Source organism: Pinus tabuliformis, chromosome X (assembly GCF_031772625.1).
Source record: "Pinus tabuliformis cultivar Carrire ecotype Pingquan chromosome X, CPIR1, whole genome shotgun sequence".
In the NCBI taxonomy this organism is placed as follows: Eukaryota; Viridiplantae; Streptophyta; class Pinopsida; order Pinales; family Pinaceae; genus Pinus; species Pinus tabuliformis.
In genome coordinates, this window is record NC_142308.1 from 380,469,261 (window position 1) to 380,487,006 (window position 17,746).

Here is a 17,746-nt window from a genome sequence, read left to right on the forward strand (position 1 = left end):
CCAATGTGCAATGAAGAAGAAGAAAATATTCAACATTTATTCATTAGATGCAAATTCGCCAAAGAATGTTGGACTCTCTTGGTTTGGCCAATTGAAACATCTATCAATTTAAATCTCCCCATTTCTAAATTCTATTCAAAGTGGAAAGATAAGTATCCATATTATTTAAAAAACAAAAATATCATAAAAATATTTTGGAATAGTCTTCCTTCATTCTTATGTTGGAAAATAGAGATTGTGAGAAATAATCAAATCTTCCAAAATACCAAGCCTGAAGTTAGTAAATCCCTTTTCAAAACTTGGGGACTTTCTACTGAATTTTTGTTTGCAAAAGGAGTCAAAATGATGGACTACAACCTTCTCCAACAAGAGGAAAAAATATGGATGAGTTTTTCCACTAATATGTAGGAATTTACAGGGTAAGTTCCTCAGACAGAACACCAAAGGACACCACTCACAAACATATCACAGGTCAATACACTAGTATTCTTGACGTGGTTAAAACCCTCAAAGAGGGAAACAGTCCATGACCTGAGCCAACACAGCCACTTCAGACAATTTATTAATAAAATAATGAAAATTTACATAAGCTTCTCTCATGAACAGTTTCCCTACAAATGACCCTCCATGCTCTTTAAATAGAGATCATGGACAAATCGGGTGTTAAGCCACGGATCAACTGTCGGTAATATCGAGGAGAGAATGAACCATCAGATCACTTCATGTCTAGAACATATCGTGACCGTCGGATTGTAAGTTACAAAAGTACATAGTAAAGAAACACACTTTAACTAACTCTACACTAGACCAAGTTATACTTAACTATTTCCTATGTGTCAGAATATCCTAACATTCCCCCTTAAGAACAACTTGGGATAGGATTGAAGGATGTACAAATATGACACAATAGGAGAAGGAAGGAGGCATTAGAGCCTATCCCCCCTTAGTGACAACTTCTTGAACTCCAACCATAAATCGAAGTTTAGTAAACTTCGCCTCTGTGAGAACCTTTGTAAAGATGTCTACAACTTGATTATCTGTTGAACAATATTGCACTTCAAGAACATGGTCATGAATGAGCTTTCTGATGAAGTGCATGTGCAGTTCAATGTGTTTGCTACGTTGAAGTTGGATTGGATCTTTGCATAGTTGAATGGCACTTTGATTATCACACCAGTGTAGTCGGATGTTGCTGCTGAAAGCCAAACTCTAACAGGATCTAACGAAGCCACAGGGCTTCCTTATTAGCTTCTATGGCACCACGATACTCTGCTTCTGCTGAAGAAAGATAAATGGCACTTTGTTTCTTGCAAGCCCATGCAATAGGTCCTGAACCAAGAGTGAACACATAACCTACAGTGTGCCTACAATAGACTTCTAATCATCAGGGTCACCAGCCCAATCAGAATCAGTGAAACCAACCAATAGAGGAGATGCTTTTGCACTGTAATCAATCCCAAACTGAACTGTACCTCAAACATAACGAAGTATTCTTTTAGCTTCTTTCCAATGACTTTCATGTGGGTTTTGCATAAACCGAGCAATAAGGCCAACAGCAAAGGAAATGTCAAGACGAGCATGGGTCAGATACAAAAAATTTCCTACAAGTTGATGGTATAAGGTAGCATCAACTTCAAGGGAAGTACAAGTGACTGAAAGTTTGGCTCCAGACTGAAAGGGAGAAGGGGTTGGATTACAGTATTCCATGTGAAAATGGTGTAGAAGATCACAGGCATACTTGGATTAGGAAAGGGAAATACCTTCCTTGGATTGCAAGACTTGAAGACCAAGAAAATAATGCAAGTGTCCTAAGTGTATCATTTCAAACTTCTTTTTAAGGTTGGACTTCACATGGTTTATAAGGTTGGGATCACTACCAGTAAGGAGAAGATCATCAACATAAATAACAAGAATGATTAGAGACTTGCCCACTTTCTTGGTGTAGACAGTATTGTCAGAATGACACCTAGAAAAGCCAGTTTCTAAAAGAAAGCTATCCATTTTGGCATACCAAGCCCGAGGGGCTTGCTTGAGACCATAAAGGGATTTCTTAAGTTGACATACAAGGCTAGAGTCTATTTGTATAAAGTCAGTAGGTTGTTCCATATAGATTTCTTCATGCAAGTCCCCATGCAAGAAGGCAGATTTAACATCCATCTGATGGACTTCCCATTTGAAAGAGGCAGCAAGGGAAAGAACAAGGTGGATAGAATTCATTTTGGCAACAGGGGAGAAGGTTTCAATATAGTCAATGCCTTCAACTTGTGAAAAACCATTAGCAACAAGACGAGCTTTATGTTTATCAACTTTTCCATCTGGTCCATACTTGGTTCAGTAAACCCATTTGCATCTAACAAGTTTTCATCCCTTTGGAAGAGGAACAAGATCCCGTGTATCATTTGCCAATAATGAACGATATTCTTCATTCATAGTTGTGTCCCAATCTGGATGGACTGAAGCTTCCGCAAAGGTGTTAGGATCATAATTCGTTGAAGCTTGAGCCAGTAAAGAAGAGGCTCTATCGAACTGAGAACGTGTACATCGTTGATCTATAGGATCACCAGCAAGAGCACCTGCTACATCCCGAGTAGCACGAACCCATTTTGGAAGCTGAGGAGCTGAAGGAGGATCCTGAGAAGGTGGGGAGGATTGTCATCCTCATTTTCTTTATCTGAAGAAGAAATATTTTCAGAAGTATAAGGGATAGAGAGAGGTGGCACATCTGTCGAACTAGGCTCGTAGGCCGATATATTTTCAGCAAACTTTACATCTCTTCTAATGATAACATTTTTGGACTTAAGTGGAATAAGTCTATATCGTTTGACATCTTCAGAATATCCAACAAAAATACATTTTTCACTCTTAGGTTATAAAGCTTTATGTTTCTCATTTGGAATATGGCCCATGCTTCACTTCCAAAAACACGAAAGTGACTTACATCTGGTTTAATTGAGCTCCATGCTTCTTCTAGAGTGATATTCTTTAAAACCTTAGTATGAGTGCGATTTAATATGTAATTTTCATAGTTAATTACTTCTGCCCAAAAATTAAGACTAAGTCCTTTAGATTGAAGCATACAATTAGCCATTTCCTTTAAGGTGTGATTCTTCCTTTCAGCTACACCATTTAGTTGTGGAGTATATGGAACATTATGTTGCATTTGAATTCCATTCTCAGTGCAAAAGTTGATGAATTTGTTGTTAACATATTTTCCGCCATTATCAGATCTTAGCTTAAGAATTTGATGTCCAGATTGTTTTTCAACAAAGGCCAAGAACATGTTAAAAACTTCACTGTTGAGTTTTAAGAAGTATACCCAAGTGCGTCTGGAGAAATCATCAATGGAAGTTAAGAAATACTTGTAACCAGAGAATGAAACAACTGGAAGTGGACCACATAAATCACTATGCACAAGTTGTAAAGGGACTGAGGCATGCCAAGAGGCACGTTTTTCAAAACTATCCCGACGATTGTTTCTGAGTACACATATGGAACAAACACCATCTCTACAAGATACCATTGGAAGACCTGTCGCCATATTTTCTTTACATACATTCTGAAGGGAGCTATAGTTTAAGTGACCAAATCGCTCATGCCAAAGTTTGCTCACTTCATCATTATGAGCAACAAATACTGAGGGAAGATTTGATGACCCAAAGTTGTTAAACTTATACAACCTTGTAGAATCATCAGCAATGCCAGTAGCTAAAATCTGTCTAGGATCTCTTAGGTCCTTAATTACAACATCGTGAGGTGAAAATTCAACGATTTTACCTTCACCTGAATGAGTTATCTGATATACAGATAGAAGGTTGCAGGATAAGGTTGGAACACATAATACATCATTAAATTGACCATTATCTAGATGAACAGTTCCAGTCCCTACAACACTAAGAGATCTATCATCACCAACATATATATTTTTGGTGTTACAATCATTTAAAGAAGAAAACATGGCTTTGTTTTTGGCCATGTGATAAGAAGCTCCATAATCAATGAGCCACTCATGAGAATGAGAAGAAGAAGATACATTTAGTGCATAACCAGACTGAGATGCTTGATAACCACATGCAAAAAGTGTTATTCCTGAAGATGAAGTTGAAGTTGAAGAGTGCTCCAAATGGATGTTATGCTTCTTCATTGTTGCTTCCAAGGCTTCCATCTTCTTAAAGCATTTGGATTCTAAGTGGCCATCTCGATTACAAAAGTGGCAAATGTCTATCAATCTTCTTCCCTTTGTTTTTATTTGCCTTATCATTTTGTTGAAATGATTTTTCATTTTAAGACTGAAATTGCTTAGGACCCTTGTTTGGTTTAGGACCATTCTTTTTAGGATATTGCTTCTTAGGATTCTCTGAATTTGGTTGTTGTTGCGCGGCTAAGGCTTTCTTAGAATAGCTCCCAAGAATAAGAAGGCCAAGATATAAGAGCTTTTCTTGTTCTCTTATTAAAGAATCACAAAAGGCATCAAAAGAGGGGGACTTGTAATCTTGTCCTTGAGAAATAAAGGCTTCTCTAGTAGAATGGAAGGTGGAAACAAACACAGAGTAGGTTGGTCCCAACTTAGTAAAAATGGAATAGATAAGGCTACCATCTTCTTTCTTAACCTTAACACCTTCCAAGAGAAGTCTAAGGGTCTTGAACTTGGACAAAAGATCTTCAATGGAATAAAAATTATTGGGGTCCAATGTAAGCAACTCATTTTTGAGTTGATGGGCTCTAATTTCATTTTTAATTCCAAAAACTTTAGTGAGTTGTTTCATTGCTTCATTAGGAGTATCAAGTTCTGTGATATGGAATCTAAGTTATGGAGAAATAGACATCCCTATCAACCCACGTGCTTGATCTTGCCTATTTTCCCATTTGGCTGCCTTATCTTCATCTTAAGGTTTGGTTTCTTGGCCTGAGGCTATTCTATAAAGACCTTTACTTCTAAGTAAATCCACAATGTACGACCACCATTGGAAGTAGTTGGTGTTGTCAAGAATAACTTGGCATGGAATTTCAATTTTAACAGAAACTGAAGTTGTAGATGTTGAAACTAAGTGTTCCAATGGAAAGATCTTGAAAAATTAGACTAATTAAAAAAAAACGGCTCTGAAAACCGCTTCCGGAAGAAGAAGTTATGGCTTTTTGAAGAAAATGTGTTGAAGATGTCGACGAAGTGCGTGAATGTGCAGAAATGAATGATAATGTTATATTTAAAAAAATCCCCACCTTCCCCTTCCCTGCCTTTCCAAACTTAATCTAATTAGCTCACTTAAAAATAATAATATATATATATATATATATATATATAGATGTGACTCACTTTTATAAATAAGTGAAAGTCAATTTTACAATGGTACTTTATGAGCTACCCACTAAATTGTAACTTAAATAAAAGATAAAGAGACTTTAGAATTATAAGTGACTCATTTTTTATAATGGGTAAGAACACTTTTACATAATGTAACTTTAGAACATAAGTTATATGTGTTTTTTGAAAAAGTAACTCAACAAAAAAAAACACTTGAACTCAAGACTTCTATTCTCATAAAGTAACTTTGGACCAAGTGAGTTAGTTAAAAATGTTAGTAATTTTTAGAAAAGAAGAAGGGTGTTTTTTTGTTTTTTTTTTTACTGAAGCTTTGGGGTGTGTGCTTACTAGAAAAAGCTCTTTTTTGCCTGCAAAACATAAACCACAAAACCCAACACGGACATACAAAAAAAAACAAACCTTATGGCTTGAACTTAACTTTAGCCGGAAACTAAATATTTTCGTCAATGTTTCTGATTTTCCGAGACCACACTAAGGCGCAGTGGAAAAGAACATACGCATGAGAAAAATCATTCATTTCTATTTCTGATTTGCCTAGATCGCACAGAGTCACGAGGCAAAGAGCATACGAAGAAATGAAAGGTATAGATCCAGTAATAAAAAACAGAGAGCTAAATAAACCGAAATAAACAGATAGATGAATAGCTAGAACTGCAAATAAAGATTGTATACCTCTAAATCTTAAAAATGACGTAGCTAGGGATACCAGAAACCTTTTCGCGTGAAACGAAAGGGGTTCTTCACTGGGACAGATGCTCCTAACACAATAGAGCAATCCTCTCGGCCCAAAAGTAGTCAGAAACAATAGATCTAGGAAATGACATTCGGATGCAGTTGCATCAGCTTTAGATTTGGATTACCAACGGATGCTGCCCTCAAATAGCTCTGATACCATGTAGGGATTTACATGGTAAGTTCCTTAGACAGAACACCAAAAGACACCGCTCACAAACAGATCACAGATCAATACACTAGTATTCTTGACTTGGTTAAAACCCTCAAAGAGGGAAACAGTCCACAGCCCGAGCCAACGTGGCCACTTCAGACAATTTATTAATAAAAGAATGAAAAATTATATAAGCTTCTCTCATGAACGGTTTCCCTACAAATGACCCTCCATGCTCTTTAAATAGAGATCATGGACCAATCGGGTGTTAAGCCACGGATCAAGTGTCAATAATACCGAGGAGAGAATGAACCATCGGATCACTTCATGTCTAGAACATATCGTGACCGTCGGATTGTAAGTTACAAAAGTACATAGTAAAGAAACACACTTTACCTAACTCTACACTAGACCAAGTTATACTTAACTATTTCCTATGTGTCAGAATATCCTAACATAATAGGCCTTAGATTCTGAGAAGCCCAATCAGAACTGATTCTATTAGAAACTAGAAAAATCACTTGAAAGAAAAAATAATTCTTAATCTGGTTAAATACTATAAAGAGGCCTTGCCTATTTTTTATGGAGCTTCAAAATCCAATCCTAGAAGAGCAAGTGTTGGTGACCTAGTAATAGATCAAGAAGAAAAACATAACTACTTTTGAATGGGGCTTGGGTACTAAAACCAATAACAAAGCAGAGGCTTATGGCTTCCTTCTGGGAATCCAAATTCTAAAAAGGAAAAACTACATGAATCCAATAATCTTCGGTGACTCCTCGATACTTATTCAACAAATGGTCAAGGATGTCAAGCCAAAAAATGTAGATCTAACTCAAATCATCTCTAGAATTCAACTTCAGTTAAAAGATATGGGAAATGCTAACTTCTATCAGATTCTGAGGGGAAATAACAAAGAAACTGAGAAATTAGAAAACATGGTAGTTGCCTGCTCCCCGGGAGAAACAAAAATTGATAATAAAATCCACTTTCAATTTATCCTGTAATTTTAGTTCTTCCTCCTCATCCCTATTCTTTTCCTCGTGTATGGGATTATTTTTCATAGATCTCTGCTCCTTCTACCTCCTATCAGACTCGCAATCCCCATGCAATCCTCTCCTGTCAAATTGCTCTTCCTCATAAATATATATCGGATCCTCCTTCTCTTTGGTCTGTGATCCCCTCGTGATTATGTCCCTGCTCCCCCTCGTTTCTCTAAATTCTCCCCTCCTCCTTCCTTTTTATTTTCATTATCATCCCCCCTATTCCTCTCGCTCTCCTCTCATGTTGCATCATGAGTTGTTTCTATCCTTAGTGCCTTGCCTCATGATCCCTTGTTGCGAGTTTCAGTCCCTCATCTTGCCCCTTTGTTCAATGTTTCTTGCCTATTCTCTGAGTCTTTGTGCAGTGTCTTGCTTTCTATTGATCCTCAGGCCTTCAAATCTTATTCCTCCCTTCTTCCTTTTATCCCCTCTCTGCTTCCTTTCTGCTCCTCTATCATTTTTCAAATGGACCCCATGGACAGTTCTCCAAAGAGCCAATATTTCTCGTACTACAAAGCTTACAAGGTTGTCATCAATCAGTTCAAATAGATGCTTAAGCAACTCCGAAGTCAAACAAGAGTAGAGAACGCATTTCTTATGCAGTGGCTCAACGAACATTGAAAGGAATTCGAGAAACTCAATAACAAATGTGCACACTTGGAAAACATAGTCACTTTCCTGCGAGAGTTCATCACTAATAAAATGGGTGAAAACTCTAACTCGTTGGATCACATCAGCAGGAACAAAGAGAAAGAGGAAAACACGATTAACCAAGAATAACTGGAACACAAAATCAGTTTGCTTCAGAATCATTTTTGTGCTTTGACATAAGTGTAACATCAGTTATATATTTCTACCTAAGCTACATATCTAAGCATGAAATGCATTTGTAAGTTGTATCTATAGCAGTTCGTCAAAATTTATAAGCTAGTTGTAGTAGGAAAACATGGAATATATGAAGGTAGGTTAGTAGTTAGAAAAGAAGGAGCAATATTTTTATTTTTCTCCTCTTCCTTGCTCGCTTCAACACTTCTGTAATGGGAAGCTTTGCTTCCTCTCTTTTTTGGAATTAATACCAAATTCCTGACTTTGTTAAAAAAACAAAAAACAAATATTTATTTTTATTTTTTATTTTTTTACTTTCGGTTATATTATATCTCTATATAAAGTTATATAAGATTAAGGCGTAAATTGAAGTATTGTTATTATGGTCGACATTAGTTTCTTTTCTTATTACTATTTTTAATTTGTTAGTTTCAATTATTATTTTACTATTTTTAAATGTAACGTTATGTGACAACATCTCTCCCGCACTGAATTGTAAAGCGCCTCTCGGAGCAATTAATTTAGATTTAATACAACTTAAAAAATAAATAAATAAATATTATAAAAATTAATTTTCTAAAATTTATTTATTACTAAAGTTATGAGATTTTTAAGCAATTTAAATTTAATCTATATAGTAACTCTTACCAATTTAACCCCGAATGTGGGTGATCTATAAAGCATTTACCATGATGGGACGGAGGAAGGCGCAGCAGGTTGGCACCTGTCCAGCATGCTCGCCGGACAGAATATCAAGTGGGAGGATATCAATGCGCAGGTGATTAACATTATGGGTGTTCGTCTGTTCGGTCTTGGCATTAAAACGATGTCCAGTAACGTCGGCTCTGGAGGATTTCTGCCTGCAACGAACTTGATGGCCATAGTAATGGCGGGTGAGGATTGAGGGAATGGCGCCCGCGTATTTAATAGCTTCAGCTTCAGCAACATGCTACTGTGTTTCATTCTGCTTGGAACGATTTGGAGTTTTGAGAAAGATTGGGCTTGGGGAGGGTCAGGCGCCGGATGTTGTCTTCGGATAGCGCCTGAGGCAGAGCTCAAGGTGCATAATCTCCCCTCAGCTATGGGTGGCATCCCCTATGGTGTTCGTGGCATACTCATTGCGGGTCGTGGAATTTCCACTGAAGGAGATTTCAACATTAATGTTCGTGTTCCTCTGTTCGCTATGCCGAGACCTCGCCAGCGCATGCTTAGTCGCAGAGGACCCGGTCGAGGTAACCCTTCGCGCCCTTCTGCTGGGTCTGGCTCCATGGGGCATGCTCCTCCTCCTCTGGGAACAGAGAGCATTCTGAGACCAAGTCAATACCTGGACCCAAACTCTCCAAACTCCGCCAATTCGCCGTCCTTTGGCTCAGCTATTTTCTCGTTCAATTGTTCTCTCACTCGCCCTCGGATTACGGCTCATGTCTCTGTTCTCTTCTTAGAAGAAGCCCAAGACGAGGGCGAGCCTAGTGCCCCTATGCCTCACACTGAGGAAGATCAAAATCCCAACTCTCCGAGGCCTTCTACTGATATGCAACACGGGACACCTCAGCCAGCCAGCGCCATCAACATTGTGCCAGTTGCTCACCAGACAGGCAGGAACCGGAAGAGGGATGGTGCAGGATAGTGGAGGAGCCACCCGACGAGTAATCTTGTGTCTCAGTTGTCCATCAGTTTTTTGAAGCCATGTGGAAAGGAGGAAAGGTTCTTTCTGGCTCTGTTTGTCAAACTTTCTCTATGTTCTTGTATCGGGTCTATTGTCTAGTTTCTGTTGTGTCGGGACTACTGTCTAGTGTCTGTTGTTTGTATCTCTCTGTTTCCCCTGCGCGGGATATCATGTTCAAACTCCCAGTTTTTGACTTAGTCATGCTCAAACGGCCTATCTCTCAGGCATGATGGCTCTCTGTGCTCAAATGATGTAACAATACTCTCTTTTTGTAAATAATAGATTAATCATACTTAGCAAAAAAAAAAAAAACTCTTACCAATTTAAATTAAAAATTTCTTTCTAAAGATGAGGATAAAGAAATGTAAAATAAGGCTTGTGATCAAGTTACTTATAGTTGGGGGTTTGCTCTATTGGAAGTTCTCCTTTAAAGAGGCAAGTGAACTTTCTTCTAATAATAAAGATATAACATTTCGATGCTATTTTGGTCTTTATTTGATATTTTACTAGTTTAAATTTAACCTTTTTTAATAATAAATGTGAGTTAAATAATATAAATTAATTTATCATGAGATATGCACTAAAATTCATGTTTTTCACATTTCTCCTAGCTAATATTACATCATGTTCACAATGATAAAGACATGTCTACTTTAAATAATTTAGTTACAAATACATAAAAAATAGATATTTATTTTACATAATCTAAATAGGAAAAAAAATGCATCACCAAGTCTATTTGAAACTCAAACAAATGCCTCTTAATCACCATCACAAATGTGGTGTGCTTGGTATGTTTTGATCGCACCGGTGCTATTATATTTACCCAATGCACCGCCTAAATAATATTTAAAAATATAACTATATATCAGTGCGTTAGATAACGTGAATGTTCTATCCCAGTGCGAAAATGTTATACATGTGCACCAGTGCATAAGTGTGACGCACCGCTATGAAAATTTAAATTTGTGAACCAATAGTGATGTGTCATAGGCAAGTCTACACCATCTACAGTGTAATTGTGTTTGACAGCGCACCGAATCCGGTACATGAATGTGTTTTTGGTGCATCAATTGATTTTTTTTAAGTTGAAAGTTATGTTTCCATATTAATAAATACATTTTTCATTTAATAAAAAAAATGTATTTTATGCATGAGGCTGATGTATTTTATATGTAATTCATGTAGCAAATACATCATCAGAGGGAGCATCAGCAATTGGAAATACTTTGCGAAATAATGAAAACAAAAACATACAACAATAGCATAAATGATGAAATAACACAAGTACAAATCACTCTCCATTGTCATTGTTGTAGCTAAATTTTGTCATAGCAAAATGATAAAAAAAATTAGATGAGTTCCAGCAAAGGGCCCTTTTCATCGGTACAATCATGTTTTTAATCAGTGTCTCACACATTGTGTCTGAGTTCAAAGGTGATCTTAACCGGTTTCTTCATGTATCAAACTTTATTCATAACTGAGAATTGGAAAATTTTAAAAACAAAATTGAAGTTTGGAATTACATTAATGCACAACTAAAAAAATTCAAATTTCCTAAAACTGAGAATGTTGAAAAGTCTTGAATGCACATCTCCTTCCATTGATTGGTGGGCACAAGCAAAAGGCCATGTTTTTGGGTTATATGGTAAACTATCTTCTATCATCTTATTAGTCCCTGCCATCTGGCATCCGGCAGGGACTATAGTAACCGTTCGGAGCCCAGTTAGCATTAATTTGCAAACTTTTCGTATGTTATTTGCATTTATATTGTAAAGTTTGGAGTTGACTTGAGTTGACTTTACCTTCGCCATCTTATTTGGCCTCTTCCCGAGGCGGAAGAGGCCCGACCATAGCCTAAATTGCTATTTAGGCACAATGAACAGGGCCTGACCGTTAGCGGTTTGCTCTTAATGCTAAGATTAATTGGCTAATGTTTAATGTTATTTCGTATGATATCCGAACGGCATACATATGGTAAGGTTTGTTAGTCCCTGTTGTGCAGGTGTCCGCCATGTGGTAAAGGGTTGCATGGCGGGAGGTGTCCGCCTACCGGCTCAGCAGAGGCCCCAATATCAACACCTCTGTGCGCAAAACCCCTCGACAGTTTCATTCTTCTGGTTTTTCTCAGAGCCTCGACAGGGTCCTTGTTCTAGCGAAGGCGGGGGGCCGGAGCACCACTAGAGTCGAAAGCAAAGGTATCACCCGCATTTCACCTAGCCTCCGTTGATCCAATTGATTCAGGTGCATCAGCAGAGGCCCCAATATCAACACCTCTGTGCTCAAAACCCCGTTCTGGTTTTTCTCAGAGCCTCGACAGGGTCTGTTCTGTTCATCTTCGTCCGTGGCCACAGCTATGAAGCCCATCACAGCTTCTGCACAGATCCTTGTGAAATCTACTGCGTGTCTCGTTTCTTCGATGAGACCTTGAGGCGTTTGGGTGTGGTGAATAGTTACGTAAATACCTACGTGCCACAGCTCACTTCAAATACTTTCTGTGAAAGAATTACCTCTTCTTCGACGATAGGTTCAACCGAAGGAATCGAAAATGGAGGGAACGGGCTCTTCTACTTTGAGCGAGGCCTACAATGAAAGTTCGCCCATCTCTTGAAAAGCTCCCTACTTCACGGTATCAGGTACTTCAATCACATCTAGAAATTTCAGTTTCTGTTTGACTTAAATTAGTACCGCCATAGTTCGTTATGGTCGTCTATAAGCGTATGGGCAAAGATGAGTTACAAAACGCCGTTATTTTCATAGAAATAAAAGAAAATTGAAATTTCGAAATCTATTCTAAATCTCAAAACCTAGACTGCCTCACATTTTTCAACTGTCTTCAACGCAATTCTTTCGAAGGTTTTGGGAACGACGAACCAGATATTCCCGAAAGCAGGTCTGAATGATCACAGCAGCATCCTGGGGAGACAACTCCTTCTGCTGTGGCTGTTGCTGCTACTGTTGCTCCCACCGCCTTCTTCAAGTGGAATGACTCGAATCTTAGCATCTGAAGACTTGTTATCATTGATAACAGTATATTTTTCAACTCGAATGGTTTTGAACTCCCCCTGCCGCGCTCCAGGAATTGTTATTGTGATGGGATCGGTGACTTTATTCTTAGATTCTTCCCATTTGTATGAAATCTTGCCCTTCACACCATTATCCCCCTTCCATTCTTGCTTTAAGGACTTCTTCACAGTACATGCACATGGCAGTGGCTTTGCTTTTTCAGGTTTAGTTTCCTTCTTGGCCTTCAAATCCTTGAGCTTTTCCACACTCATCTCCATCGCTGTCATTCGATCAGCCAGGTCCTTCACGAATTCATCCCTGCGGAACTGAGCTTTCTCTACTATTCTTTGAATAGCGAATGAATCCCCACGTACTCCTGTGATCTGTCGAAACCTGCGAATGGTAAGGTGAAGGGCTCCTTCTCTATGGCCTTCTTCACATTCGAATTGAAATCGCAGAGCCATTTCTTTCTGATGGCAAAGAAATCATCCTCCAATGGAAAAGGATTCCACTCTAGGTCTAGGTCTGCAACCATCGATTTTTCAAATATGCGTTTGTGGGTTTCTTCAATCCAGGAAGAGGATGGACTTGAGTAGTAGTATTCCACCCAGCTACAGTGCCCGGGTTTCAGGTTTCAATCTCCCTGATCACAGCTGTTAACCTGATGCCACCTTAGGTGGCCTGCTGTATAGCTTGCATGTGTTATGCTAGGGAGATAGGTGTTAGGCACTTGGCCGTCATGTAGGGCCCACAAGGTGGATAAAAGTTTCGACTTTCATTTTTATTTTTATTGACATCGGTTGATTTTCTTATTTTTATTTAAATTTGAAATTTGATGTTGCATTATCGTTTCTTAGTTGAGAGCTGGTACAGTTGAGAGCTTACTTTTGTTGGACAAGCGGAGGAGGATCCGGCCATAATATTGAGATACATGTAAGTATATTTTCTTGTTTTTGCCAGGTTGGGTTAAAATTCCTGTATTAAATTCTGTCATTTCGTTGATTATGTTTTGCTGCATGTTCGTTTGGTGGGTTTCTTGGGTGGCCTCCGACATATGTGGTAAGTATTGATTTTCTCAGGTCCACCTGTAAACTTTTAAAATGGCGGGTGCTTCTAAAAATGACAGAAAGCATATGGGTTTCCATGGTTTGGTTTCCCTCTGTAGTTTTGGAGCATAGAATTTTGGGGCTAGTGAAGTGTCTGAAATGAAGTTTTCATCTGTTGTCCTCAGAGGCTTAGGAATGGTAAATGCATTGATCTGCGAGGTAAACTTTCTGACAATTTTCTACCTCTGACCTTATAATGCTGCAAATTTTAAATAAGCAATAAAGGTGTTCAATTTTTCTTATATAGAACAGACTTAAACTATTATTCGGTGGAATCAAAAGACAGTATTGTGTTTGAGATGAATAAACTAGATGAGGGAGAAAGGTTATTTGAAGCCTTGTCTCTCTTAATTATCTGTAGAGGATCTTAGGGTAACTGTAGCATTTTTGTCTGAAATTGTATAACCCTATAAGGATAGCAATCCTATCAAGGTTGGGAGACAGACAAGTCATTTATCATGGAAAACCTGCTTTCTTGCTGTACTTTACAGCAACCTGTTTGATCTTTTCACATTATGATTAATTGTGCCCAAACATTCAAGGTACGCAATATTTTCCCATTTCTGTTTGTGCTGAATTGATCCAGTTTGTGAATTGTGTTTTCTTTTCTATGACATTAAAATGACCTATCGTATTTACATGACCAGTTCTGTTAGGGCAATATTTTGGCCAATCTATACCAGTGATAAAAAAGCGACACCATTTGTTTTCCTCTGTTCCGGATATTTACATCCTCAGATATACTTAGTCTTATTAAAAATTCCTCTAAAATTTTATTAAGAATTCCTCTGACCCACTTTTCAGTACTTTGACATTGACATACTTTGGTCTTGATTTTAAATGTGACCAATATCAAACACAATGCATGCGACTTCCTGCCTGGTCCTCTGAAAAATAAAAACCTTGTTAGAAGACACCTTGCCATTGCTTGAAGTTCTTCATTATGCAGGAAACTGAATGTAGTAATTAATTTTTATATATGTAGAAACTGAAATATCAAAGGTGAAACTTGCTGAGGGAAATTGACTTATGATTGTTCGACTCTACACAGGCAAGGTGTCCAGTGGCCTTGTTCGAGGCAGCTCGAGGCAGTGCTTCTTGGCAGAACAGTCGAACTGTGGGGGAACTTCACATGAAACCACTCGGTGGCGCTGTACTTCATTTTCAACTCAATGATTTGCTTGTGAGTTTTAATTCGAGATCAAATATCTAATTTGGTTCTAAAACTAGTGTACTAGTTTTCTTGTTTTGCTCGCATTCCTTGACTGTGCTCTCTAGGTGCTTCTTTTCATTAGCCATTTTTATGAGTTATTTCTGCCATTTTGCACTTCTGAGAAGTATATCTACAGAGCCAGTAGACACTGACTATGTGGAAATTTGCATCATACTGGGATTTTGATATTTTCTAATTCTAGCAGCATAGGAAGCCTTTCCATTCCTCTGGATAATGCTTTACAAAATTAGAGTTTGCCCCTAGTGACCAGGTTCGCTCAAAGTGCTACATTGTTCCTGTTGATGGTTTCTAATATCTTGGTTTCGTAAATCTTCTTTTTATTATCTAATTCTTAAGTTTTGTTATCTTGATTCGCAATTGCAACTTTGTGTTTGTGGTCCATTAATTTTCATGTCGCCAGTACTATTAGCCTTATTTTTACTCTCTAATATTATGTTCTACAAAACTTTCTGCTGGTTCAGTTTCTGGCATGTCCTCTATCTTTGCCTTCCATGGAGCTAAATATGTTATAGACCTAAATGTTATAGGCTATGCCTTTTTTAATCTCTTACATCCTAAAGATAAAACAGGTGTCTGGCCACTTTTGGAATCACTCACAGTCTTGCTGTGCTGTAGAATCTCTTTTATTTGAAAGTACGTTGTCCATATAAAACAAAATCTTGAGGCTTATGGTTCGTCAACATTTAATTGCAAATACTTATTTCCTAAATGATTCTGACTTAAAATTTGAGAATGACTGTAGGATGGTCAAGTCCTTTTTGAGCATACAGTGCGCAAGCCAGATGCAATTAGTGTTCCTGTAGAGAGATTCTTTGTAATTCGCCAAGAGGTAGATACTACCTTTTTCAAGGTTTTCTTCTAATGTTTCTAACATACACATAATGCTCCATGTAAAATCTGTGATATCAACATTTGGATGCTTAGTCTGGACTCTGGAATGCTTTCATTTATGATAACGGTTGCAATCATTGATTTGCAGAATGAAAGTTTTCGTGGCTTTGGTTTTAGAGATAAAGATGCAGCAGATGAGATGAAAGAGCGTATACAGAAATCTGTGAAACCATTTACTATTCAGTGTGCTTCTTCGGTAACAATTACAACCAAGGATCAAGTGAGAGACAAATCTGAGTCAACTGCTTCACAAATTGAGGGAAGTTCTCAAAAGAAATCAGTACTGAATTGCGAAAGCGTGCCAAAACGCTCTTCAGCCAAGAGTAAATCTCTTTCTAGAGGTAATTGCACTGTAAAAGAGATATTTTGATTTAATATATGATTTGATGATCATTTTTTCATCAAAAATTTTGGCATCCCTGCTTCTTATGAGTGACCCTGAAGTTTTGTCTTCTTTCGACTTTCATGGAACATGATTTCTAATTCTCCTGTTTTTCAATGTAAGCTATGGTGCATATGTTAAGTGTTGTAAATGTAATTTAAGGACATAGATTTGGCTGATTCTTTTAATTGTTCATTTCATGCCTATGTTAAACTAGCTCCAGAAGAGTCCTCTTCTCAACAACCTCCAGTTGGAACCACTGTGTTTAGTTCATCATCGACAAAGTCTCATTCATCTACAAAGTGGCAGAGATTCAAAAAGGGCTTAAAAGTTCTCTCCCATATATTTGGTAAATAACTTGACTATCCATCATTCCAAGGTAGATAGGCACAGGCAAGCCATATTATTTCAAATAGGCATTTCCCCCTTTTATTTGCATGTGAAATGCATGCACTTATCAACTTTCTTGGAGTTTTTAATTTGCTGCAGTTTCCACGGATCATGAAATGGAGATTGGATATCCTACAGATGTTAGACATGTAGCTCACATTGGCTGGGATGGGCCATCTGTTAATGGTCCAAGCTGGGTATGACTTTCAAAACCAAAATATGATCAGATGGTACAGAAATAGAACATTTTCAAACAATATAGCCAAACACTGAACTGTTGGATATATTTTTAAATCTGTGTTTTTTCTCTTATTTTTGTTGGAGGTTGCAGATGGATGAACTGAGGCCAGCTCCTGACTTCTCATTAGCTCCTCTCAGTGATTTTGGCCAGCCACAGGGCCCGGGTTGGATCTATGATGCTGCATATGAGAACAGCACGCTAGGTCATATGGGCCTGGTTTCTTAGCATTGCTGCTCATATGAGAATGCCGTAGATTTTGCAGAATATCAAGTGCTCAAGCAGGACTCTTTGCATAATAGGGTGAAAAACTCGGCTTTGACTGTCATTTCTTCCGTTTTGAGTCCGTCCTAAAAACCTTACGTGCCATAAACTCTAGTTAGCCTTTAGAGTATTTTCTTTAGTCGGCCATTAGAAATCAATGCCTCTAGGATTTGCACATTCAGGCCAGAGAACAGCACGCTAGTCATATGCCTTGAGATGCTGCAAATGATCTCTGCATTCGTGCGCCACGCTAAGTCAACTTGATGCAGGGACTCGCTGCGTCGCAGCTCTCCTTGTTTTGGATGAAGACAAGTCGAAAACAAAGACGATTACATGAATAAGAGACTGGGACTCGAAAGTGAGTTGCTTTGTCACAAACTCTTGCTTAAACGGTTTCGTAAACAAATGACCAAGAAGATTCAAAAAAATCTCTTAGGACGGAGAGACTTGAAGCCTATGGAGTTTTATATTGATGCCTCAATCATCACAAATGAACT

General features: G+C 38.1%; 1 protein-coding gene across 1 annotated transcript; it reads left to right on the plus strand.

Annotated features, from left to right (window-relative positions):
- The first annotated feature begins 13,775 nt into the window (after positions 1-13,775).
- LOC149140125 (uncharacterized) lies at positions 13,776-17,259 on the plus strand. Its single transcript, XM_089447979.1, has 7 exons — positions 13,776-13,803; positions 14,902-15,033; positions 15,827-15,913; positions 16,064-16,316; positions 16,575-16,706; positions 16,847-16,944; positions 17,079-17,259. Exons 2-7 carry the CDS (start codon positions 14,983-14,985, stop codon positions 17,211-17,213), a joined length of 756 nt encoding a protein of 251 aa, XP_089304105.1. The 5' UTR covers positions 13,776-13,803; positions 14,902-14,982; the 3' UTR covers positions 17,214-17,259.
- Positions 17,260-17,746: the final 487 nt, after the last annotated feature.

What these genes read in the sequence shown, in the direction of transcription:
- LOC149140125 (XM_089447979.1), top strand. Translation starts at nt 14,983, where the DNA reads ATGAAACCACTCGGTGGCGCTGTACTTCATTTTCAACTCAATGATTTG. An exon ending in GAGTAAATCTCTTTCTAGAG is followed by an intron (nt 16,317 to 16,574) that starts GTAATTGCACTG and finishes ATGTTAAACTAG; the next exon opens with CTCCAGAAGAGTCCTCTTCT. An exon ending in CTGTTAATGGTCCAAGCTGG is followed by an intron (nt 16,945 to 17,078) that starts GTATGACTTTCA and finishes TGGAGGTTGCAG; the next exon opens with ATGGATGAACTGAGGCCAGC.